Below are 26773 nucleotides of genomic sequence, written 5' to 3'. Positions count from 1 at the left end.
TCAGAAATTGAAGTGCAGAGAAGCAGCGTCCAGTTACTACTTCCAAATAATCGCCAATGGTGCATTCATGAAACGGAAAGTCTTTTGAAGAAATTAAAGGTGTGGTGGTGTTTTTTTCACTTTGAGAGAAGAAATGGAACAGGAAAATAAGTGAAAATGAATTCAAATGAGCAATTAGAAACTCAGAAAACACTTGCCAAAGCAGAGATATTAACTGGCAAGATTAAGATGTACATAAGGAGTCTAAATAGGGTTCTGACAGAATGTGGTAATTTTTTCACTTGCAAGTAACTGCTTTTAGTCACAGAAGAGTCAATGTATGTAATATAGAAAGACTCCGTTACAAGTATTTTAAGATGCGGTAAATTAGTGGTCCCTGAATATTCTTCCCCCTTGGACAGAATCGAGAGGAGGTTTCTTTCGGACAGCTTCTCTTCAGTGTTTTGCTCTTCTCAGTAATCATTAAAGCTCATCACTGCCTTATGCTCTGATCCATCTCTCAGCTTCTCTTGGTCCTCCCTTAGTTCTACTGCCTCTAATACATCACATTGTTTTTAGGAGCCACCTCCCACCAGTTATAGCTGTAGTGTTCTATTTCTGTTCCCACTGATGTGTGTGTTGCCGTTAACTGATTTATTCCTCATCACACAGGCTACAGAGACAGACAGCTCTTCTCCTAAGATGCTGAATGTCTTGTTGACACCCTTTAAAAGCCCTAAGCTGTATCAAACTCTGTTCATCATTACCTTCTTTTTCATCTGTACTCACATTCTGAATAGCCTGCTCTGCATTTTACCTTCTCAGTTTGAGCCATCGTATCGATAACGTTGATGCCAAGACTGTCATTTAGTTTTACATTTCTATTCATCTGCCTCCCCTTGGATATCTTACCACTGCAAAAAAATCCTTCCTTTCACTTCCCTTACAAATGCCCTCCAAAGCAAAAAGGCAATTATGTTACTCTCCCCATCCACCTGCTGCAAGAGCAACAGCCTCCTCCTCTTTGCTGTAATTAAAATACCAATGCTGAAGTACTATTCTCCTGATGCTCCATTAAGTTTCCAGAGGAAAAGCCATCTTCCTATTGGGATCTACAGGGCCCTTCCACATGGCCATACGCAGGGAAATTAGTGCTAAATAAACTGTGAAGTTGATTAGCTTACATTGCTTTAGAGGCAAATAAAACTAAACTGAATTAAGGTTTCTTTAATTATTAAGGAATTTACAAACAGGATTAGTCAAGGTGTAACTAATCCACTTTAAACTTACTTGGTTGCATATACGTAATCTGCTATAGCTCTACTGTATCCTTTTCAAGGACTCAGTCTTCGTTCCCTCCTTGTAATTTTACTCTTCTTGTTCCTGTACTACATATTCCTCTTAATTCTCTCAATAATGCTTCCCATATGTTTCTGCTTGCTACTGGGCTTCTCTTAGCATATTCCATATACTTGATTTCTGCCCCCGCCACCCCTTTTGTTAGCATTTACCAGTTATTTCTCAAAGCCCTACTTAAATAAGAGAAAAACTGAATGTCTGCTGGGCTGAATGTCTGCTGGGCTAAAAGCCTATGCATGTAATGCTGACGTGCAGTCTATGCTCTGAGACAGATGCAACAAACTTCACTGCCGTCCCAGCTGTGAAACTCTGCAGTTGCCAAGGGTAAGATAAAGGTACTGCTACTACATTCCCACCTTATCTTGCGGAGGTGGTTGAAGACTTATTAGTAAAAGACTTACAGAAAGCTGAAAAATTAGAGGGATAGACAAGAAAACACCCACTATTATTATAACATCGCCTTAAAGCCCACCTCTTACAATATTCCTTCATCTTTTGTTCTTCCCACCAGTGTTTTTTCCACACCCTCCTACATCTAAGCTGCTTTTCAGCGCTTTATCTTACTATGTCAGGTTCAAACAGTCTAGAACTGCCTTTTATTTCAATTTGCAAAGCGGGTTATCTATCTATAACCTGTTATTTATGGTAGTGTGTAAATGCAGCATAATTGTGTGTGAAAACATAGCGTCTGAAATCAATGCTTTGTTTTCATTTCAAAAAGTGTAATGCCTACTAAAATAAGTGAGCATATGAAAAAATCAATTAATACAATATCTAGACAGCTAGACATTTTAAACATACACCACAGAGATCAAAACAGTTAAGCCCTTAAACCCAAACAGATTTCAGTGGGTTTACTTCTAATTGATCCTAAAAGGGTTTTAATTACTTTCTTTCCTAAGCAAGTTCTAAGCTTTTCGTTTACATGTCTTCACAGTCTGGTTTTGCTTAAATAGGTCCTTGTCAACACAAGAAATGTATGTAAGTACATAATTTTTGTTAATATAAGTCTACTCATATCTTTACCTTTGAAGAAGAAAGCAAAGAAGGTATCTTTATTATTACAATAATTTTATATGCCAAAGAACCTCTGTTTAGTTTTTTAAAAAAACAAACAAAAAGCCCAAACCCCAAATTGTTTCCTTCAAATGGTTTTCTTGTGCAACAACTGATCATGAACTTCAGGAGTTTAGCAAATTCATGTTGTATTAATGCTTGAGCTATGTAGTTAACTAAGTTTTTTTTTCAGCAGAAAGTAATATTTGGAGGCTGCAATGGTTTTTGTTTTTCTCATCCCAAATTCAGCAAAGTTACATGACATTTCTCAGCTAGCAGGAATTGCTCTAGTATTTTTTTCAGCAGTTAGAATGATAATAAGCTTGCTTATATTTGGGGGGTTTATTATGAGTGACTTGATACTCACAGCTCATTTAATTTTAAGAATTTCAGAATAAGTCTTGTGAAACACTTCATACTGGCTGGATAGCAATAAACAATAGATAATACATGTAAGATACCCTTTAAAAATATGAAAAATGCTAGACCTTTCAAGTGTTACTAACAGGGAACTACAAAAATCCAATCATTAGCTAAGCGTGCATTTGCATTGTAGTTGTAATGACATTATTGTACTTAAAATATTCTCAATAAAATTTATTCTCTTTTCAGAACTGAGTCCTGATTTTACACTATTTCTTAGTTTTAACATTGTGTAACTGGAAATTCTTTTAAGAAAATAACGGTTGTTACTCCTTACAACTAAACCTTTGAGGTGACACTGGATTGAACCTAAGCTGTTTAACTGCCAGATGAGGTTCTCTATTCTGAGTAAATGTGTTCAACAGGGCCACATATTACAGACTAGCCTCATTCTTCTGCTTGAGGACACGTAGATAAGAACAACCGCAGTCATCCTTCAGCTGCCTTGCCTTGGAAAGATGTACAAACTAGAAATTTTGCAGGACAGAAATGCAGGATACGTAACAGGTTTTGAGCACTCTTCATAAATGTTGATAAGCGGGGAGAAGGAATGTGGGCACTGATGAAAGCATTAATGCCAGACAATACTAGGTTCAATGTGGATACCCTGTTGGTGCCAGGATTGTCTTGAAGGGAAACATAAATGATTTCACAAGAAGGTTCACTTTAATCTGACTGACTTTTCTGGAGTCCTATCATCATCTTCATATAGCTCTGAGAAACGACATTTTCTTGGGTACATCTCAGAGCTGACAGTACATCTCAGAAGCTTTAGGATCAAACATTAGAAAACACAAGCTACATATTGCTATTTAAAAAAAAAAGAAAAAGAAAAAAGACAACACTGTGATCTCACCTGGACACAATCTGTACACAACTGTAACGGGTCTACATTAATAATCTACAAGAAAAACTGGAATTTCAAAATCTGTCTCATTAACATTGCAGCTCAGCTTGCAGTACAGCCAGTCCAACTCACACTGAGTTCCAAATGTAAAGCTGACATAATTGCACTGGGATCTTCAGTCTTTATCTGCCTACATCTGTAGTAAAGACTTAGTTCCCCAGATCTACTTCCGTTTTTAAAAAACTGTATCCTGACAGTCTTTGTGTCATTCTAGAAGTAAAACCCAGGTTAAGAACCTAACTGATCAACCTCCCAGAATACAGATTAAGTTTGTATTAATAATAGAAATAGAAATTAAAAATAGAAATAGAAAATACTTTCCATATACGGTCACCTCCAATTCCTTTTTAAAATTATTTCATCACTGCTTTCAGTCAAAGACATTTCATCCCGATTACACAGACAGTGAAACCTTAAACACATTAACACATGATAATCTGTTAAAATACTTACCTATTGCTGTTTCTGGCATTGCAAAAAGTGTCTTTTCTGTAGCAACTCGGAAACATCCATGGACTGAGAGGCCAACTCCCTATGCATGGAGCACAAACAAAGAATGCAGTTATAAAATTACTGTTAAAAATAATTGTAACCATAATCCTATGTAACACAGCTCTTGCTTTGCTCTACAATTAAAAATTATTAGATTTACCACATCTTACAGAATCGGGCATGAAGTAGCTGTGGAATTCAAGAGTCCTCACATACTTCTACATGTTTGGGGTTTTTTCCCTTTTCTCATCCTTCTTAGTTCTAGTGACACGCTCATTTCATGGAGGGGGAAGGTGTTTTTGTCAGATTCTTGTCTTTCTCTGCAATTTGCTATACGCTTACCCAGGGAAGTGGTTGAGTTACTGTCCCTGGAGGTACTTCAAAGAAGTGTACACATGGTGCCCAGGGTTTAGTATTAGGTTAACAGCTGGACTCGATGATCTTAAATGTCTTTTCCAATCTAAATGACTCTATGATTCTATGAAAACATTAAAACACCTTTTACGGTTCAAACACTAATAAAGCATCATATTAGCTTTATGATTTAGCTGAAATAGCAGTCTGTGCTTTAAAAAATTGATGAGTCATACAGAGATTAACTTCATTGCTTTGCTTTACATACATGTAAAGCTACAATCATTCCTAAACCAGCTTCTAGAAGTCTTAAATGAAATGGAAATGTGACTTCATCACTTCCAATGCTTTTTCTGTATCATAACAGCATATTTTCACTGCATTTGGTAAAGCCTGCTGTTATCTTTATGCACGTTCAGCAAAAATGACAAGCTTTTTATAAAGATAAAAAATACTAAAAAATCATGCCCGTTTTGCTCTTTATAATGCTTAAATCAATTTTTTAATCCCATATCTAAGAATACAAATACTATATCATAAAGCATGTTTTCTAGCTTATTTTCTAGACAAGCAGAAGTTTGTATAAGGACTCAGATTTTCAGCTTAAGTAACAAAGACTAAAGTGCAAACTCCATGAAGAGAGCTTCTCTTCTAAGCTTGTTCTTTTTCACAGTGATAAAAATAACTGTAGAGTTTTAATAATAAAAAGTTGAAAGACGTAATTTTCTTTTGAAAGAAGTAATTAAATCAGATTTCACTTTCTCAAGTGCTTAAGCCATAATTGGATTTGTTTTCTAGATAGTCTTTAAGTTTTATAGTCTAGATAACAGCTTAATTTCAGATGTGTACTTAAAAGACTAAAACTATACTTCGTTTCTTGCCATTGTAAAGAAAATTGCACAAGTACGTCCTTGCTTCTTTGAAGAGCATTTCTAAATAATCCAACATTAAGATAAAATCAGGAAAGACAAATTACTTAATGCTTTGAGGGTACAAACCCCAGTAATTTATTAAACTGGCCATTATATGCTTTTGTATGTTTATTTGCAGCTTCCCGGCTGGTCATTTTAACACATACACTGTGCGTTTAATCTTCTCCATCTAATACAGAAGAGGACAGATGCTTATTAGTTTAATAGTGTCCTGTGTAAAGAAAAAACTCTTCCAGTCAGAAGCCTAAATAGATTCCTCCTCCATTTCTGGATTTTGTACTTTATGTTTTTTTAAATCTAACTGAAAACTTACACAGCTAGAGTCCCACCTAGGAGGCTCTTCACACTATTAAAATATCTCCAGTTGTGCTGTAGTTCACTCAATAATCCCAGCGTTTACACATACAATTCTTGATGCTATAATGTCTTTATTAAAACACACTACATCCTGCACTGTCAGAGTCCTACATTTCATGATCTTAAAATTACATGCTAAAGTTAACGTCTTCCTTCAGACTTTTCCAAGATAATAGATTCTTACTGTGAATCAGGCTTGTTTTTTAATCTATATACTTTATCCTCATACTGGCATGAAATTCTTTTTTTCCCACTGACAGCTGAATGTTTGAATTTTGTAAAGGATACTTAAAGAATGAGACTAGAAGTTAAAAGTTAAGAAATTAACAAGCAATAATATGAACAATCTTTCTGTAGGGTTTATTTATAAATTAATCAAAAACATAGATAAGAGCACAAATGGTGGTCTGACAGTGTTTTACTGGAGATAGATTGGCTATGAAGGTGTTTGGTTAAAAAGATTTATTACTACATGGATATTAAGATATTAATCTTTAAAACAGTGTGTAACAGCTAGACCATTAGACTCAGTGCACCTCAAGGAAGCAGAAAATATTACAGGCAGCTCAGTCTGAATTTCTCAACAAGCTTCTGCAAAAGCCAGTAAAGTATCTGAATTTTACATCCCATACACATGATTTTCTACTCAATCCCATATTTCAAAAGCCATTAGGTGACTGTGTATAGAAAATTTATCATTCATTTCCATTTTTTTCTCATGATGAATACAGAACCCTATTAAAAGTATTTTTCTAATGAAAAATAAAATGCAAATTACTCATAGATAGAGAAATAGAACACAGCTACTATAAATCTTAAAAGTGAAGTTGTAGCCAGAAGGCCGTATTGTCTTAAATTGAGAATGACCCATATCAGTAACTCATCACATCTAGGGAAGCTATTAACAAATTGAGGGCCACCACAACAGAGAATCATACAGAACAAAATAAAGATGCCCTTTCTGAATGACATGTGTAAACATCTGTTCACATACAGAAAAGCAGATCTGTGTCACAGCGAAATCATAAATCACACTTGTCTATTTACTAAATAACCTAACTCAGATTGTAAAGGAATCGCTGCCTAGGAAAGCACAAGCAGCAGAGTAAAAGACATACAAACAGAAAAGGCCTTCAGGAACATTGCTTGTATCATCTTCACTAGGCTGATAAAGAATTTTCAGCTGTTCAAGCAAACAGCTTTATGATAATACCGACATTAATACTGTCTACAGTGAAAGTCCTGTGGTAACAGTTCATATCCAGTAATTAGACTCATTTTTAACTGCATAAGAATGCAGTTCCTGGTAAGGCTAGAACCACAAAAGAAATGTGGCAATTGACAAACAAACTGAGCATAACACAACAATATATCTGAACACTGATGTGTAAAAATAGCTGAGGTACAGCAAAAATGTTTCCAAAAGCATTAGCTGCCAAAGTAAGTGAGTGGAATTGATTCAGGAAGTAGCAGGAGCTTTATAGCTATGTTAGATCAAAAATCACTGATGTAAGAGTATTACCCCCTGCATCCAGACACAGCAAATCTTAAACTGAATCAAAATGAATCTTTGGTCATCATTAATGTTATGGACCATTCCAAAGAGTATAATCCATTTTTATCTGTAGATGCTAACAGACAAGATGACGTAGTGAACCAGAGCAATGCAGCGTAAGAGATCAACCTGGACTAAGAATATCACTTTCTTTGGTTGATGACATATAAATCAAGTCTATACCAGTATTTTAAAAAATATCATTAAAAAACAGTGCTTTTTTTGAACTTTTAAATAATTTAGTGTGGTATTTTAAAACATAAAATATTAATGTAATATAAATATAAAATATTAATTTCCACAAACTGATTATGTATTAGAGATTCTCAGCCCAAATTCTTACAGATGTACAGCAGCACAATAGGCGGACTGGAGGTAGATTATCTGTAATAATACCTGAAACTTTAGTCTTCTCCTGAGCCCAAATTGTTTACACAAATTTATCCAACTACATTAAGAGTAATAATTTACGTTAGGTTTTTCTTACAGTGAAACCCGGGGAAAAAAACTCCATAGGCCATTCTGTGCAGCAATGCTTCTACAATGAGTGCCCTTTGTCAAATGAATTGAGACTGACTTTTTAAAAGCCTTGTTTTGATTCTTCTGCTACCAGCCAAAACTTATCAATGATCTCAAACCATTTTTATTAGGGTCAGTATGTGCAAGAGCTGTGTATTTCCCCTGTGTAATCCAGAGGGACTAATCCAGTCTTCTGACAGTGAGCACCCATACTAGTGTTGCAGTCCCAGCAGGCAGACCATACAGAAGCCACGGTGGCAGTTAAACACGTGCCTTCGCCGCAGGGACTGAGTGCCTGCAGGTTCATGTCCTCCCTTCCCATTACGCTGGCCCCTCCAAGGCAAAAAGCAGCAGGTTGGACATTTTGGTCTCATGGTCCAGTCTGGCCCACAGACACTGTGGCTTGACAACCATGATGCAAAAACCTCTACCAAAAATTCCTGATTACTCACAATTTTCTGAAACAACTCATTTCCACAATTAAGAATGTTTTCCTTGTTTCTTTTTCACTGCTGTGTATTACTTTCTAAGACTCACATTTAGTAAGCCTACAAAAACTTCCTGGCACCAACAGTCAGCTATGGCTGTTAAATTCTCCTTCATGTTAGAGGAAGCAGAGGTTTTTATGGACACAAGACTTCTGCTGCAACAGAAAGAAAAGAGAAGATGTAAGAAGACTTAGATCTGAAAAGCCTATAGCAAAAGTAATAAATTACTAGCAAGCGAAACTTCTTCTAGTGTTAAATTCGAAAGCATTCTTTTTTCCCCAGTGTGGCTCCTCAGTGTTTCCCTATACATCACCAATCAGGTATGTTCAGAAAAAGACAGAAAGTGTGGGGTTTTTTACTATTTCTAAAATTTTGGAAGACAAGCTCTGTCCCTTTGTCCCTCTGTCACCTAAAAATGCAGCTACCACAAGAAATCTGTATGTACAACTCCCCGCATCTTAACGTCTGCAGGGAGGGTAGGCAAGTGGGAGGGAACCCACTCTGGCAACTTGTAACAATGCATAACTAAACTTTTAGGTTTTACCTCAAACATGAAGAAATGCTTCTTGTTCTTAAAGACAGACACATGCAATAGAACTTTATTTAAACAGGGGCACAGTGATTTGGGATGACAGGAGTGAATCAAGGGGATTTTGTAATGATGTTCCATTTCTCAGGAAAAAGTGCTTATAAAGTATAAAACAGATCAAAACTAACTCAAGGAGAAAATGAGCATTCACATTCTTCCGGAAATGATAAAAAATAGCAGAAATATGAAAGGATGGAGAGGCAGCCAAAGATAATTCTTTTCAGAACTTTTTCTCCTTGATCTATAATAAAAGGAAGGAGAGGGTAAAAATGAGATAATGCTCAGTGTAAGACTAGGCATCTACATGAAGGCCTAGAATTAGAGAAACACAGCGGAACTGTTAGCAAGAAAGAGTCTGGTGTTAAATGGAAAGAACAAATCAGTGCAGAAGCCTGCAAAAATCTCTGCAATGACAGTCAACAGCACATGGGTAGGTAGGAAAGCCTTCCATGAAGGCACGAATAAAACCTCCTTCAAGCATACGCAGGTTTCAGGAAAAAGTGATAATCTAGAAAGCATAGCTTAGAATTTCACCTTTAGTTTCAGAGTAGACAAGTGATGTTCGCTCTGTGATGTCGTTGCACAAGAATGCGAACAGTTATTCTGTAATTCTAACATACTAAGTACAGTATGATTGTATAATGCCGATTATAATCTGTACAACGTATATTCAGGAAGTCTGCCTGCCTTTTCTGAGTGTAAAACAGTGGCATCTATTTCTTTTCGTAGTGTGCATTAAACAACTCAGCCATTGCAGAGTTGGGAGAGGCGTTTTACTTAGTGCACCAGTACTGACTTACAATTTAAAATGCTTGTTTTCAAGACAGTGCTTTATGATAAGCCCTTTGGGGACTAGCATCACATGCAAATCGGAGAACATTCAGTAGTTATTTTTTGTTGATGTCAAGAGCTGCTGATATTATAGTCCGATTAGCTACAAAATGAAGTGCACCATTTGTCCCTAGAACCACACGCAGGAGCTTAGCAGAGAGACTAACGTGCCAGATGGTAAATATACTGTAATATCAGCAAAGAGTGAATCCTTTCTTAGTATTGCCTCAGCATTGTTTTCAATATCCTGTATTACAAAAGCTAAGTGGTACACAAGTCAGCCTTACAAACGTTTGTTTCAAAGTACAACAAATAACTACTTGCAAAATCTGTATTTTATTTTATAGTAAAAACTGACTTCAGCTTTGAAGCATTGGCAACAAAACAGGCCGCTAACTCCTATGTGGTACACATGCATGAGTTTCCAGAGGGAGGGGGCGAAGAAGAGAGAATCGGAAAGCAGCTTATCTAGGTTTAGTATGACAATTACTTTTACTTCAGGGCAGATTTTAGAGCATAAATTAAAGCAAAACCGAAGATGTTCAAGTTTCAGAGCATGATGACTGACAAGAGACATGACATATTTATAGGAAGGAAGAAAAAGAAGAATCAGAAGTCTGAAAAAGCACTGACATTTTTAAGTTCCAGTTTGCTAGCTGTAAAAGATGGTTAAAGTGGTAATAATGTCCACATGATATGTAAATTAGTAATTTTTCATGAACTTTTATATGCTGCAGTTAGCCACCCAAAGTACATTGTGAGTATATACATACATTAATAATAAGCAGAATTTCCTTGATTTGCCATAAAATTCACACCACACACCAAACAACAAATGAATAGCTGTTTGTTCTGTGAGCGATGTCCACCCATGCACTTCATGAATGCACACTCCTCTAATTAAAAAAAATAGTGTTTTTACAGATATAGTGTTTAAAAAGTGGTATTTACAGATACAGTTAATTCTCACGTTTCCTAGTTTTTGAATGATAATCTCAATGCTGCTATCTACACCTCTGTACAAAACATATATGCACACAACTTACATGAATACATCCTAAAATCAAATAAATAAAACAGATGGAAAGACATATAACATCATGGAGGAAAACAGGGAGCTTCTGCACCATTATATTTTATATGCTTGAGGAATAGCAGAAGACACCTAACAAAGTTAAGCATTTACACAGCAGCTGCAATTATTGCAGCCTATCATATCTGTCTGCCTTCTTTTTCTGCAGATTCTCTATTAACAGCTCATAGTTCAAGTGAGTTCATGATGAAGTAAAGCCATCACTTGTCTTTACACTTCCCACCTTTCTCTTTTGGTCTTCAGTTACTTCAGCTAAACATACTGAAATGCCAATATTCAGTGGTTCACAAGATTTTAACTTTGGGTTTAGATATAGACACACAACTTTTATTTAAATGCTTTTTTTATGGAAAAAGACAGGTGAACATCCAATGTTACGTTCACAATGAAATTGTTTCACTAGTCTGCAAGCAAAGATAGACAGCAATGCCAGGAAACTTGTCCAGAAGGAAAGACTCTGCCTGCGTACATGCCCATACCCACAAACGGCAGAGAGCGAGCGCAGACCCTTCTTTCCTACTTTTACATCACTGGGAACTGGTTTTAGTAGTGGGCAGATTCAGGCTGTGGAGCACTGACTCTTTGAGATGTTCCCTCCTTTTCCTCCTCCTACCTACTGCAGCAGTCCAACTAGCTGTAACTCAGAGGCTAACTCATGAAGCCCGGGAATAAAGAATTTTATTTGTATTTTTAATCTGCAGCATCCAGAAAGGGTATGTTTTTCCTTATGCTGCTTAGGTCCTGGCTACAGAACATCAGGCAATCAAAAAACCAAATAATTCCATTTTACAAATATTTAATTTAAAAATCAGTATTGATGTGCACTTTTTAAAAACATATTTTGGAAGAAATAAGGAAAAAAAATTATTTGCAAACGTATGCCAGAAATTTTATATATATGTTGGTAGTGAAAGGAGCATTCCTAAAGAGTTACAGCCACACCATCTGGATAAAAATGGGGCAGGATAAAGAGCTATTGCTCAACTCCAGCTCCGTTGTGTACTGGAACTCTATCGATTCTATTGACTACAATGTATAACATACAAGCTGCTCATGACATCACTACCAATTTACTTGATAAGAAATATTAATGTAATAAGAACTACTGACCAAATCCTGCTAAAGTGTAAGTTTAGACGTCTGCAACTATATTGGTTGAATCCACATGGTTATTGTACCAAGCCTCTGACAACATTGTTCAAGAAAACATACTAATTCAGCTGTTGGAAAGTGTTTGCTATAAATTACATTTCTAGTCTCAGTAAACTCTCTTAAACTTGTACTGTTTGTTTATCTAAGCCCTCATTTTCTTTGATGAATGTGGTCCAGATCTGTCAGAGCACTCTCATACAGGCAATATGTTACATAAGGTAACATACAGACATTGTAATAAATCATCAATACATTAAGTAAGCAAAATACTGATGAACACCTTCACCTCAATAACATTTCAATTTAAGTAGTTTAGAAAAATGCAAGATTCAGCTGATATTTTGAATATTGAATTGGAAAACTTTTAATATGTTTTTTTCCATTAAAACAAGCATTAGAAAAAAATGTTACAGTTTAAATTACATGCAAGCAGCGCTAAGTGTAAAAATACCCCTAAAAAGACTCCTGAAAATTTACTTTACCTCTCCTTGTAAGAAATTCCTTCATTTCAAGAACCGGCCTTCTTTTCATATAATTCTTATTGCTGTGATTGAGAATCATTTATATTATAAACACTGATTCCTGAAAAAAACCAACTTCATATTCCCCAGCAGCTTTCAGCTATTTATTCCATGTAAAAACCTCAAACTGCTAAGAAATTAGCGAATATGTTTTTTTTCCATATGGGGCAACCATAAGTAGGCCAATTCCTATTGTGACATGACAACATGTATTTTTTGACAGCAAATATCCCTAAACACACACAAGAGCACAGAGGACTAATTATTTTTTTAAAACTATTTTCAAAAACTGCTGATTGATTTCACCAGCACTTGTAGTTAATCTAATATTTGGTATGTCAGGCATTTACTTTCACCTACTGAGGAACTTTGCTACCAAGAAAATTTACACATCTGATGTATCAACTCTGTCTCCATAGGTCTCAGAACATTATTATAGTTAACACCGAAAATAGAGCAAACATTACTGAACAAACTTTTATAACTATAGAACTTTTTCAGAATGTTGTCAGGTAAAATTTCACAAATATGCCAGACTAATATTGAAATAAAACACTGCAAACTCCCTCCAGAAAACTATTAAATAAAATGTTGATGTCTTCATTGATTAAAGCAGAATAAAAGCTTAAAACAGAGAAGCATTCTACTTTTTCCTGAAAAGAGTTAAAATATCATCCTTCTCCAAAAGTCACATTCTCCTTAAACCCCTACTAAGACAAACGGACTGTACATGATGCAACAGAGAATAATTACAGAGGAAAGATGCAAACTTCAACTAAGCAAATTTCTGCCTTAAAGACCTACATATCAAGTCCTGAGAGCTAATTTACAAGGGAAGTCAGATTCCTCTAACAAAGTTAGCCTCTGTAATTTTTTGCTGAAAGTGGCACTAACATAAAAAAGAATTAAACCGAAATACTAGGTACTCTAGTTCACTTCTCTACATAAAAAGATGCAGTAATTCTGAATCTGCATCCAGAAGGGAAGCTCGGTTAGATGCACAACAGAAGGAGTATTTCCAAACCACAGAGCAGGTTCAGGAACTTGGCTGTATCTGTTTCTCTGGAACCCCTACAAAACCCCCTGGTTAAAATGACATTGTCATTCAGCGAGCAGCATTCTGAAAAAGCTTCATCTTTTGAACTGCAAAGTTTCTGTTGCTTCCCCATACACAGCATAGTTTCCTGTCATAAATAAAACTAGGGAAACAGCCTGGATGATATCACTATGAAATGGAGGGCACAATCATCTGAAAGCATGTTAAGAGTTACCATCAGTCTGCAATCAAACTGAGCAGGCACCCTAGCTGAGGTCATCCAGAAGTCAATTGTTAATGAAGTTTTATTTGGTATTTTCATTATCTGCTTGGATGATGAAATAACAAGGATTTCTCTACTTTACAGATTACTTCTTTGGATGGCAAACACTCTGAAGGGCAAGATCAGAATTCAAAACCATCTCACTTTGGAAATCAGGTAGAAACTAATGACATGAAAAAGAACTACGCTTAAGAAAGCAAAATCAAATGCAGAGACTACAGGTATGTTTTCTATGGAACAAATGCCTAGATGTTTTTCAGAGGTCTCTAGTGACTGCGAACTTACACCAAATAATAACGCAATGCTGCTGCCAAGAGAACTACTTTAGGTATCATGCTACAGCAGAGTCTCTACCAGCAGGCACCAAAGGGCTGACGTGTACCCAGTCAGCCTGGATCCAATACACCTGGGAAGCCTAATCAGCCTGATGCGGTGGAGCTATAAAAGGCAATGCCAGTTGATATGGCACTTCAGTTTCTTGAAGGAGAAAATGAGTACTGTTTTTTCTTTTCCTTGTAGTCTTTGGGGAAAAGGGTAGCTCCAAGAGACTGACTCTTTGACAAACAAGTTCTGTTCAAGGAAGAAGATTTAAAAATTGGTAAAAGGTAAGCGATAAAGAAATGTACTGTGATGAAAGTTTATGTTACGCAAGGAGGAGAGAGGTAAGACTAATAAGTTTTAAGAATAATTAGAAGCAGTGGCCTGCCAGCATTGGATGCTTTGAGAACCTGCAACTTACATGGGCTGTTTGTGAGAGTATCTCTGTAATATATGGAGGATAATTATTCTGCTCTACTTGGTGCTGATGAATCCTCCAGCTGAAATGTTGTCTAATCTCTGGTAACAAATTGTAAAGTACACAAATTGGAGAGATTCCAGAGAACTGCAAGAAGACCAAGAGACTTAATCTATAGTAAAGGCTGAATAACTACCCTTATCCCTATTAAAGAGAGATAGCTAGGAGCAAGGAATGCAAGTGCCTCAAAATGTTCTTAGAGAGCCGTGACTAAGACATGAATATATTGATTATGCCTGCTAAAGACTTAAATTCAACGCTAGGGATTCTTAACTGGAAACAATAACTAAACACTCAGATGGAATATCTAGAAAAAACATAATTTCTGCTGTTGGAGAGTTCTGAATGCATTCAGTGAAAACCTGCTAAGCAATCATCTAGCTATATTTAACCCTACTTCCAGTGCAAAAGAATTACCCTGAGTAATTAATTGTCCAAAGCCAAGAATTCCTATATTTGAGAACCAGTCTTTACTCGTATGTAAAAGAGTAACTATTTTGGGGTCTATTTTGTCCTCATTAATACTTAAACACATAAGCATTCAATAATACTAGACAACAGGCCTGAAACAGCAGCAAATTTCTTCTCACAAAGCATAAAATGCAACAGTGAAACTGATTGCCACAGGCGTTTCTGAAGACCAAGCCTACTTAATATCAAAAAATACTAGATGAATACAGGGGTGAGTGTGATTACTTATGGTTATTTAACATTTTGGTTCTGAAATAAAGCCTGGCTCAGGAAGTTTCTAAATCATGCATGCTCTAGGATGTGATACTAAGGAAGAAGGTACTTTGTATATGCTGTCACAGATTCCTCCTAAACTAGAAGCAATGGTCTTTGCTCCTGAAAATTATGTACTTCTGCTTTGGCAATATGCTACTAAAGTTTTAAGTATGCTTTACGTGAAGTTAGTCCAGTGACCTGGAACATGTTCATTAACTTCCAAAATATATGCTCTGTATTTATGTTTTTTTCTGTCAAATATTTGCCTTGAATTTTAACCCAATCATCCAAAAGCCACCACTCAGATCTGTCTAGGGTACTTTATTTGGTCTGAAGCAAGTTTGAAATACATTTTTATTAATCCTTTTAGTCTATTAGAGCATCTGATGCACATTTTGTGCCAAAACCCTATTTAAAACCATAGATTTAGACTGAGCTTATAAAGCATGCTTCTATTCATCTCCAAAGAACTCGGGAAAAGATTGAGACTTTTCTAGAACCAAAAGCCCAAACTTAGGACCTCATTTACAGAACATAATATTATTTTTTTTTAAAAAAAGTATGTTTAAATACTCTGCATTTCTTGTCTACTATTCAGGTATTTCATTTCAAGGAAATAAAAATCTATGGATAGATTAGATAGATAGAACTAAAATAATCTGAATAATAGTGTCCAGCAACATGAGAATACATGCTCAGTGATCCCTTCAACAGTATATGCCCTTTACCAGTAGATGTGGTGTTTATAACTTGTTTCACTATTTTTTTAGTAAAACGCAGTCATCTTTCCTTCATCAAACATCCTTATCACTTGAAATTACTGTTCTGAATAAGTACAAAAAAAATTAAAGATGTATTTTCTATGACTTATATTGAATATCAATTTTTGACGAACCACGGGAGTATAGACGAGAAGGTGCAGAAAACAAGCTCCACAGCCCCATCTGTTGGCTAATTAAGCTCTCCAGTAAGCCACCTACCAGCCTTTAGCCAGCAATGCTGAAGTGGAACCAGTTCTTTTTTTTTTTTTTTTTTTTTTCCCCAAATCACAAATCTATGGTATCTGTGCAGCAGTAGCAATTCTTACTATCTGAGCACATAACAACTGAGTTTCTAATACACTTGTACGAATTTTATGTTAAATTAGAACAACAAAGCACTTGATGTGCGTAGTGCTGCTTTTTTGAGCAAGGTTGAAATTGACTTGCTTGCATTTTCATTCATAGATAAATGGTCTATAGTGAAATTGCAGCATTTAAGAGATATCCTGTGATTTTTTTTTAAGCCCAAGCTAAAACCACTTGCTTCTAAAGTCAAGGGCTTGAATGTAATTTTTTTTTTAAAAGGCATTTTCTGTAGTTTGTAATTGACAAGTGTTTCTAGCTCCCACTAACTCATAGGGTTATGAGCTCATATGCTCAGATCTCGAGCATATGAAATAGATGAAATATGACCTGACTGTGTTATAAACATAGAACCTAGCATCTGAGTGACTTAAAACAAAGGCATCTCACTATACCATGAACAGAATAACTCCTTTGTATGAATGCAGTTCTAGTGAATAATTACAGTAGGACAGAGTGCTTCCATACAGCAAGCAGAACAAGGTAACAGTATGACCATAACAAACTCAAGGGCAGTTCTAGAGGATTTAATCTATAAAATCCACCTGCAGTGAACCTAGTTGTACAACAACAGGCAACAGTGCTGCGAGCCTTAAGTTTTGTTAAGGTCAGTTGTGATGAGACTCCCAATGCTGAAAATGGTGAGAGAAGAGGGTGGGGGAAAGATGGCAGCTAATGCACTTTCCCTGTGTAAGCACTGGTCCATTTAGAGGAATCAAAACAGATCTTACAGACAGGGAGGTCATTGCAAGGAAAAGTGTAAAAGACAACTCCAAACTAACATAAAACACACAAAAAATTATCATCATTGAGAAGTATTACTGCTGACCTTTGTTAATTATCAGCAGATACTTCCATGTACTGCCAATGGGAGGAGGGGGGAAGGAAGGACATTATCTCAGAATAAACTGAAGCTGTATTAACAAGTGCAAATTAAATAGCACTCAAGGTTAAAAAACAAACAAAACCCCCACTTTTAAAAGTAGTCTGGAACTTGAAGCCAACCTGCTTGTTCCCCTAATTTAGGCTGTGTACTTGCTCAGTCAAAATCTAGGCCCCCTACCCTCAAATGAAGATAACTGCTACCAGAATCATCAAACAGGATAAGCAGGTAAATTGTTAGTCAAACTCAAATGACAGTTCAACTCTATCAAGGTCCCACTGAAATTTGGGTATCCTATATTAAAATGTGGGTATCCAATTAAAGTTTCAGCCTAACTGCTGTCTTCTAAAAGCCCTTTAAAAGAAAGAAAAGTAATACAGAATCCTAGTGATGCAGGATCATCTGACTCTGTTATGCTCTTTTCAGTCCAAAAAAAATAGTTCCTTTCAAAGGCAAAATTCTATTCATGCTTAGGCCACAATCATGTAATGAGCAATCTATAGGAGCTCTAAAAAAGGCATCAGCTGCTGGGCAGTGTTGCTTTTTCACAGCTATCCCTGCTATTATTCAAAACCCTGTAAAAGCAATGGACTCCCTATCTCTTACTCACAAATCTTCAGGTCTCTGTTCAATAAAACCTTTTTCAACAAGAAGAGTACAAAACTACTCCCCTTTATGCTGGAAAGATTTATGTATACTAGACAGGGGGGAAACAATGGCTATCTAGGTGAGATCTTTGGGGCTTGGTAGCAGAGAAGCAAAGAAGAGAGCTATTACATGTTTAGATCACAATGAAAACAGACAAAATTAAATGTGTAAGGAAAGATGGAAAGGCAAGAGTCATGTAGTGTTCCACTTCTTGCATGCTGTCTTTGACAAAGTTAATTTAAATAGACTGTACACCCATATCATACTGATGTGCAAGAAAACAATATAAACTGAAGTGACAATACAACAGACTTCACTGTCAAACTCATTGTTCAAAATATCTGAAGATTATTGTCTTCTACTCCATGCTATGGTGCAAATATAGCCAACATGTCAAACTGAAGAGAACAGTATTTTAGCATGTAGAAAAGCATGGTATTGCCCTCTTAACTACCTACTCATGGTGTTTAGACCCAACAATTGCTGCAACAATTATTAGCATTGAGTCTAACTAGCAGTGTTATGGAGTCTTCTCCGTGTTGCTTTAGTAGTAAGGTGTAGCCTTGGCAGGGTGGAGGGAACCAGGACCGTACAACTCATGTTTTAGAAGCACTGCAGAGGTGAGAAAGTAGATCCATTTTGAGATTATTTATTGGAAAAATACAGAACTAATGAATGTCTGTTAAAAATATAGCTTAGAATGATATTTTTCCAATTTTTCAAAAAACTCTCCTTTAATTGTATTTTTATATAGTTCTATTTCTTAATACACTTTGAATGGAAAATTCTTTTCAGTTCTTGTATGATGTACAAACTGACACTTCAGTATTCTGAAAACATGAGAGGTGTTTCCTACAGTGACACAACTGCTCTTTTTCTTGACACAGTCACTGGATCTTCAGAGAAAGCACTTGCACTAGCTATCAAAGAATAGCAGAAGCACTAGAAGAGCAGCAGTCTACCCTGAGAAGCAAGAGACAAAGGTTCAGATTACAATGCTTGTTCTTGAATTGTTTGAAATGCCATGTGCATGCTTCATTCAACTAGAGTATTACGTTACTTTAAAACAAATCATATCAGATATCATGCCAAAGAACTTACCCCTCCCATTGTAATGCCATCGATGAGTGCCACATATGGTTTCTTGCAAGTGCCTGTAAAAAAAAAAAAAAGTCCTTTTTTTTTCTCCCCAAAAAAAGTGGACTCAAGGTATACATGACACTTTCCCATGCCTTACTTCAGCAAGAGCAACAGAAAATAAATGGTAAATTAAGCTGTAAAATATCAATATACAATGAAGGTACTTCATGTAATTCTTAAGCAATGAAATGAAGCATCAGTTACTTACTGCATCTGAGTGCTGTAAGAGAACATTATGCAACCATCAAATGTCAGATTGTTTCGTACGTGAGTATCTGACAATCTAGCCACATCTGGCTATTATAAATGGCTTTGTAGGACACTGGGACACAACAGTTGCCATTTCCCCCCCACCTCACAGCCTGGATTACCAGCACAGTGTGTGTACTTTACTACAAAGCCAGATATGTTGGTAGGTTTCAGCCAAAATGTGACTATGAACTACTGCAACATAAATGTGTTCTGTCTTGCAAACTCTGTTGCATGTTAAAACCCTGAATGTGGTGCAGGCAGGTTGAGATGATAACACCCTAAAGTACCATACTTTTATCTATCAACTTTAACTCCTGGTGCCTTTAGAAGGCATAAAACTAAAGACCTGGTGCTTTCAATTGCCATTTCATGGAAAGAGAAGTTCACTGTGAATGAAACTGCTGCCCTGTATTCAGTGCTTTCAGGTCAGACTTAAAGTTCAGATTGCTGATACGGGGTTTTTGCTGCAATCATGTTACTAGCTTCCCCACAGCAACCGTAGATCCCTATTTAAAACTACTATTTCAAAAGGCAATTCAGTCCTTCACATTAGTAGGTAGAAAATATCACAGCATTGCATTTTTATCTTTGTTCTTACACGAGCATAGAAGCTAATGCATGGGCTCTAGATGCTAGTCTTTGAACTGAATTTCTATAGAAGCATGCCTCTCCAATAGCAAATGCTGTGAAAGCAGCACCCCTGTGTATTTTAAGTCGTAAAATGCAAGGTGTAAATAAATCTTTTTAACAGAAATCTCAATTTTAAAGGAACACAAACACACCAAAGTTATCAAAAATCTAGGTTTCGTAATTACATGCATTATAGGCATAGAACACCCTAATCATTTAAAAAAGAAAACAACCCCAGACTTAAAGTATGTGCCCTTGAAATATTTGAATAGACTAGAATATTTCAGTTGGAACGGACCTCCAACAATCATCTAGTTCAATTGCCATGGTAATACTAATTTTTCCCAAGTACATGAAACAAACTATATTTCTTGATGAAGGCAAGAAAGGTATGTAACAAACATACTAAAACTGGAACCTGTGTCAAACAAAGTAAAAATAACTTTCCAGAAATTAACAGAAAAGCATAGAGTTATTGGAGTGAGAGTAATCTAAGTCGATACCCAGCATGTTCACCTCTTCCTGTAGTGACTGACACTGGATACAATGTTTAAAAACTTAAACTGTATTCAATTAAAGTATGTTTGGAGAAGTTTCTTCTCACCAAAACATTCAACTCTTGATTTTCACCCTAAAGAATTCATACCCTTTCTTAATGTCTTTTACCCCAGTAAACTTTACCTAGTGTCTTTGCTGTTAGTTATTCTAAGACCACATACTCCTAGGTTCTTTGCAATAAACTAAGGCTGTTAACTCCTAGCTTGAGCTTTCATTTATGCAGTTTATTTAAATGGAAAGCTTTAATATAATTTGGTCTTCTGCTTTCTAACTGAATATTAATGATTTTCTGTAGATCTGTTTTTATCTCAGGTCTTCTTTGAAGCAGATCAATGATACTTAGTGCAGAACTGCACTGTCTGCATCTAAGACTGAATTCATCTGTAGCAGAAATATAACTACCCAGAACAATGGGATGCGATAAAGTAGCTATCATAATAGTGTAAACAAAAGAAATCCTGCATGCAAGGTATAAAAATTAGGTATGTTACACTACTGGTATTGAACTTGGTGAAAAAAAATAATACTAATTCTATTACGTTATCACAGTCCTTTATAGATTAGCAAAGAAAGAAAGTGAATTTACATTCAAAGCCACTATTATGAGAATTGCACTGTTTCAGAATTTGCTATTAAACATACCAATGGCATTGTTCAGCATATATTCTTCTCTGAAGAAATCTTGTGCCAGTCTGCCTCCAACTTTTCCTGCATCTGTGATGGCTTAAAAGAAATAAGAATTCTGAAGTTAACTGTAAGTATAAACAGAAAATACAAGTAAAAAAAAAATAATATCACATAACTTTTTTCCTACGGCAATCAAACAGCAACTTAATCCTGCTTTATTTTATTTGAGAAAACTTGCTCAAACTTATATATGAATGCAAAGTTTCAAATTTGAATCAATTTATTATGCTGGAGACTGTGAATACTAAAACTAAGAAGCCAATTTGAGCAGGACATAATTTAACAATAACCTGTGCTGCTTGTTTACTTGAAATTTAAAACAACTGCTAATTTTTAGTGTGAAGACTTCCTACAGTTCATAGTTACAAAATAATCACAGATACATTGATCACCACTGTCAGCTCTGTATCTAGCCATCTCAAAGAGCAGACACAAATTGTCCAATAGCAACAAATCTAGCTTTTAGGACCCTTCAAATTTCTTCTAAAGAAGTTGTTAGTAATGAAAATCTGTGAAGGTAGAGACAAGATCCCTCTCTCCCTAGGAATGACTTGCTGCTATGACCAGTTATTCTTAAAACCCCAATTTTTACTCTTTTATACCATGTTCTGACAGCTGTCTCCTGACAAATAAATAGCATCTGCACATCAAGGTGTCGTAAGAAGCCAGCACAACTAATCTCTCTTACTGCTGTGTAGCAAGCCTCTGTTTACCCGAGTTGCAGCAAATAAAGAAAATCAAGATGTCAAATGTTTAAATGATTATAGTCCTTACCTCTGATGTCACCCCCAGCACAAAAAGCTTTGCCTCCAGTTCCCTTTATAATTATTAGAAAAGTTTCAGGATCTTGCTCCCAAGTCTAAAAATAAGTAAATGTTTCCATGTAAGATGAAATTCTGTGCAAAAAATGCTTTCTCTGTATATTGCCTGTAATTCTTATTTCACTTTTTCAAAAAGCAAATCAAGCCATACTTAAAATAGTTTGTCTTAAACTGAAGTTTGAGAGTTAAATATCTTTCTGCCACTCCTGCATCCTACTAAACCTTGACATCGGAGATCAGCAAAATTGCCGCACATACTTCAGAAAAACACCTGAGCAGAGCTCCCAGTCTCTGAAGAAAGGTAGTACTCCCTGAAACAGCACTTGACATAAATCCTAGTGGGAATACAGTGCTGGGGCAGAAAGCTGGGAATATTCTTGACTATGCAGTAACGATGTTTCAGGCCAAATCATAAAAGTTGTGTAAATCTAAGATGTGTGGTAAGGAAAATGACGTTTAAATTGTTGTTTGGTTTTGTCAAAATGACTGCAATCAATGCTAGTCAAGGACTGGATCAAATCAATTTGTGCGCAGATGTTTTGCTAGGTACAAAGACTACAGTGGGGGGTTGTTGGTTTTTCCTGAATTAAATACACTGGCACAAGACTTCAGCAGTGGTATTGAGAAAAAGATGCTTTTTATAGGCTTTTTCCCTGCCTTCAACTATGCTTATATACCCCTTATCCAAGTAAGTGTATCAAGATGAAAAGAGAAACGTGATATTTCTGTATACCAGCAACTGTGCTCAAAGTCATGCCACCTTTTAAGGTTGTGCTTCAAATAAAGCCTAGTACTCAGCACGACAGGTTAGGTATTTCTTTCTTTTAAGTGTTCTTCAAAGAATGCATAAATTTGCAACACAACCATCTACCAAAATACCAAAACGCAGGCAACTATTCAACACAAACCGGTGTCTAATATGTTTGACTTTGTGCATGTGATAATATCTTTAAATTAAAAAAGATTATTTGCATGCTTAAAATGTCACAGTACTTCACTAGCTTATAGAAACAGTGCCTGTAAATCCATGAAGCTTTTCTTTAAGGAATGATGCTGACAGCATCTTTCTTCCTAATGGCTCATATCTTTTATTTCAGCCACGCAGCCTCCCCACAAAACATGTACCCAACCAAGAGGCAACACCATCGAATACCCTGGAATTCGTGCATGCTGACTGACTGGCTGGGTGTTGCCAAAAGGAACATATAAATGCTGAGCACTGCCTGCATTTAATTCACTTCTGGTTTTAAGATGGGTGTCTATCTACCCAGATGCTATATTTAACTTCGCCTGACAGCTTGTTTCTCCTCTTTCTAACTTGCTTGAAACTGTCTGTTCTTCCCCATCCTATCAATCTGAGCTCATTGGCCAATGCACTCACACAGACTTTCATTCTTTAAATCAGTACACTAGGAAGTGTCAGACTGAATTTTAAAATCGGTTTTGGATAATGTTTCTATAGTGGAGGGGTTGAAGCAGAGCTACTAACCTTTATTTGTGGGTAAATTTGTCGGATCATAGAAAGATTTACTGCATTGAGAGCCTTGGGTCTGTTCAAAGTTATTATTCCTGCACCTCCTCTCTTTTCCAACAAGACTTCAGCTGTCGAATCCATTTGATTAGACATTTTCTGTACATGCAAAAACAAATACATAAAGCAAATGTCATCAGTTAGATACTTGGAGTAACATACAAGACTGTTTATGGAAATACATTCTCAAACCACACCACTTAAGATCATAAAACATGCCTCTTGAATTGCATGCTAAGGCTTTCCCACTTCAAGTGGGAACTTAAAGTTATACTTTCATTTCCCTAACAAACAGTTCTTTTGAAACCAATTTATGTTTGAGTCCTTCAGAGTAATAATCCTCAGACAAGTTTCTGAGCCACACACTCTTTAACAATATTTTTTGTTAAAAAAAACAACAAACAAAGAAAAAAACCAAACCCAACCAGTAATACACAAAACCATGGCTCCTTGAAACTGACATTCTGAAAATACTTGCAACAATTGTAACAATGACAATTCCATGTGTTCCTACAGGCCTTTGACGCTCCAAATACAAATTTACACATGGCTTTGTCTGTAACTTTTAACAGTAGAAAACAAATCCTTAAACTATTTTCACAATTGATTTCAACTTCACAGTTGAATGCTATTTAAGAAATATGTGGAAGCTAATATAGAAAATAACTATAAAAGCAGGTAAGGCCAAAATAATTAAGCTTTAATTTACAGTATAATAGAAACTTGTAATAAAGTGCTTAAAGATGTGGGCAACGTTATGCCTGAGCAATAAATGATGGCATTCAGAACCACATGAGCAGACACATTAGAAGTTGCATGTGCTTGTCCATCTCAGGGGAGTTCAGAGTCCTAGAAGTTTCCAACTCAGTCAAGTAAGATGCTGTTCTTACCAAATGTTGCAATATTAGTTGTAGTCTGTTGAATGGCTTCAGTCTGAAAAAGAAATATTAAAAAGATTGCATACACCAGCTACACAATCCCCAAACATATGGCTGCTGAGTAAAGCAAAGCTTTATCAGAAAAAATTCTAAACACAATTGTTTTACATTCTTGTTTTTAAAAACAATAAATTAGAGTACAATTGGAGTATCAAAACAGTTGGAAACTTCTGTGCTTACTAGGAAATGGATAACAGATACTAATGTTTCGATGTGTTCAATTCCAGGTTAGGAGAACCTGGAAATAATAAGACAAAGCATTTGGGGAATTGTTGATGCTTAGCAGTATGTCTTTTAAAGATGTTTTCCCATTTAAACACTAGCATTTTTTTTTTTAAAAAAAAAAAGGTCTTGTCAAAATCTTGTAAATTTCCAAAGCTTCTTATACGTTCACGCAGGGTTTATGCAGAAGCTTGGACAAGGCTCAGGCTTCCAATGCTGACAGGAGACAACGATGCCGGGTCACTTTGGGAACATGTTACTCAATTTAAGTAATGAGGCTGTTATTAATTATTTGTCACTGTACTCTATTGAGGAAGACAAGGGCATTTGCTGGGCTTCAGCTGCCTGGCTTGCATCAGAATTAACGAGCAACTTTACCTTTCGGCTACCTAAGAGCGCAAAACACAGCCAAGTAACATGTCACATGCTAACGTCCTGGCGTCCTGAACTAATTTTTAAGTACACGCTCGTTTTAGAACGGGAAAGTTAATCTGGGCCTGGCAAATCTAGGCCTAAATGACATTTTTACACCAGCTCAGTGGGTTCCGATCCCCAGCACCACCGGCCTTTCCCGAGGATCGCTTCCCCGCCGCCCGCCGCGGCCGGCGCCACCGAAATCCTCTCAGCGGCGGGGAGCGCGGGGGAGGCCCGGCCGCGCCTCAGGGCGGCCCCCACCGCTTCCCCGTTACCTGGGCAGCGGCCTCAGCACCCGGGCTGCCATGGCGGCAGCCGGCGCGGTCGATCGCCGTCATCGGGTAACCGGTACGACCGCCGGGGGTGGCATAAAGCGCATGCGCAGGGGAGCGGCCGGCGGGCTGGGCTCCGCTTCCTTCACCCTGACCCGGCTGCATGGGCGGATCGAGGTGTTGCCGCCGCCTCCCGCTCTCCCTGAGGGGCGGCCGCCCTCCGTCCCCCGAGCAGCCCGTTTCCAGTCAACGTAGCGACTGAGGCAGAAGGTCAGCCGGGCGGGCACGGGGTGCGTACGCAGGGCTGCGGCCCCCTTGCCGGGTGGCTGCGCGAAGGGCTCCCCTTGCCCCGGGCCGCTCCCCGCCCGCGGCTGGGCCGGCAGGCTGAGGGGAGCTGCCCTCACCGCAGCGGTAACGCCCGCGGGGGCGGCTGCCGAGGCGGGGAGAGCAGGCCTTGCCACGTTGCCTTCGGGGCTGAACTTTGTGGGCTGAAACTGCGTTTTGACGGACTGTTTTCAGCAGCAAAACCAGTTTTTTAATTTCTCTCCGCCCCCCCCCCCCCCCCCCCCCCCGGGTTTCTCCTCCTGAACCTTTACACTTGCAGCCGCACCTGCGCTGCCCTCGGCTGCTGACACATGCTTGGCGGGCTGGCCGAGTGTAACATCCCACCAAAAACTGGTTATCCCAGAAGATAAATAACAGGGATTAAGCAGCTAGTATGGTTCCTGCCCTGGCAGTAGTGACAGGCAGCTGTGAGCTCAAACGCAGCATGTGCTCAGCATAAACAGGCTCAGAAATTACAGTGGGGAAAACAGCCCCCCCCTTTTTTTTTCTTTTTTTTTTAACTAGAAGATCAAGGTGTTTGAGAATTTATGGTCATCGCGCTAGGAGTTGATAGTACTAAATTCACTTTTATTTCAGTTACTAAGACCATTCCACGGATTTTTTTAGGCTGACACACACCTGCATGAGACTGAGACTGAAAAGCATGGTGAACCACGAGGTAAACAACAATACAGCACATCAGGTAGAAATACAGCTTCATCCTCTCTCAATGCAGCAGATTCATAGCACTGGTTATGCCGATTCACATTCATATTAAAAAAAATAATAATCTTAAAACACTGTAGCAAAATTATTTTGCTGGAACAAAAAAAAAATTCCAAAAACAAACAAAAAAACCCACCCAAAAACAAAATCCCAGC

The 26773-nt window shown here is 37.3% G+C and overlaps 2 protein-coding genes across 5 annotated transcripts in view; one reads left to right on the top strand and one right to left on the bottom strand.

Moving 5' to 3' along the window:
• Positions 1-25708, bottom strand: part of HIBCH (3-hydroxyisobutyryl-CoA hydrolase) — a 45015-nt gene extending 19307 nt beyond the window's left edge. For both annotated transcript variants that reach the window (XM_055718655.1, XM_055718654.1), the window contains exons 1-7: positions 25572-25708; positions 24613-24655; positions 23681-23821; positions 22145-22229; positions 21326-21406; positions 19205-19257; positions 4178-4256 (exon numbers count right to left, since the gene is read on the bottom strand). In XM_055718655.1, the coding sequence (XP_055574630.1) occupies positions 4178-4256; positions 19205-19257; positions 21326-21406; positions 22145-22229; positions 23681-23821; positions 24613-24655; positions 25572-25603 (514 nt within the window). In that variant the 5' untranslated portion in view covers positions 25604-25708. The remainder of the gene's footprint in view (positions 1-4177; positions 4257-19204; positions 19258-21325; positions 21407-22144; positions 22230-23680; positions 23822-24612; positions 24656-25571) is intronic.
• Positions 25703-26773, top strand: part of MFSD6 (major facilitator superfamily domain containing 6) — a 48993-nt gene continuing 47922 nt past the window's right edge. For 2 of the 3 annotated variants that reach the window (XM_055718649.1, XM_055718651.1), the window contains exons 1-2: positions 25703-25838; positions 26520-26571. The gene's annotated coding sequence lies outside the window, so the exon portion shown is untranslated. The remainder of the gene's footprint in view (positions 25839-26519; positions 26572-26773) is intronic. The other variant, XM_055718650.1, reaches the window with a different exon arrangement.

Source organism: Falco cherrug, chromosome 8 (genome assembly GCF_023634085.1).
Source record: "Falco cherrug isolate bFalChe1 chromosome 8, bFalChe1.pri, whole genome shotgun sequence".
NCBI classification, from domain to species: Eukaryota; Metazoa; Chordata; class Aves; order Falconiformes; family Falconidae; genus Falco; species Falco cherrug.
The sequence above is the reverse complement of the archived record's forward strand: the minus strand, read 5'-3'. Positions and strand labels throughout refer to the sequence as shown.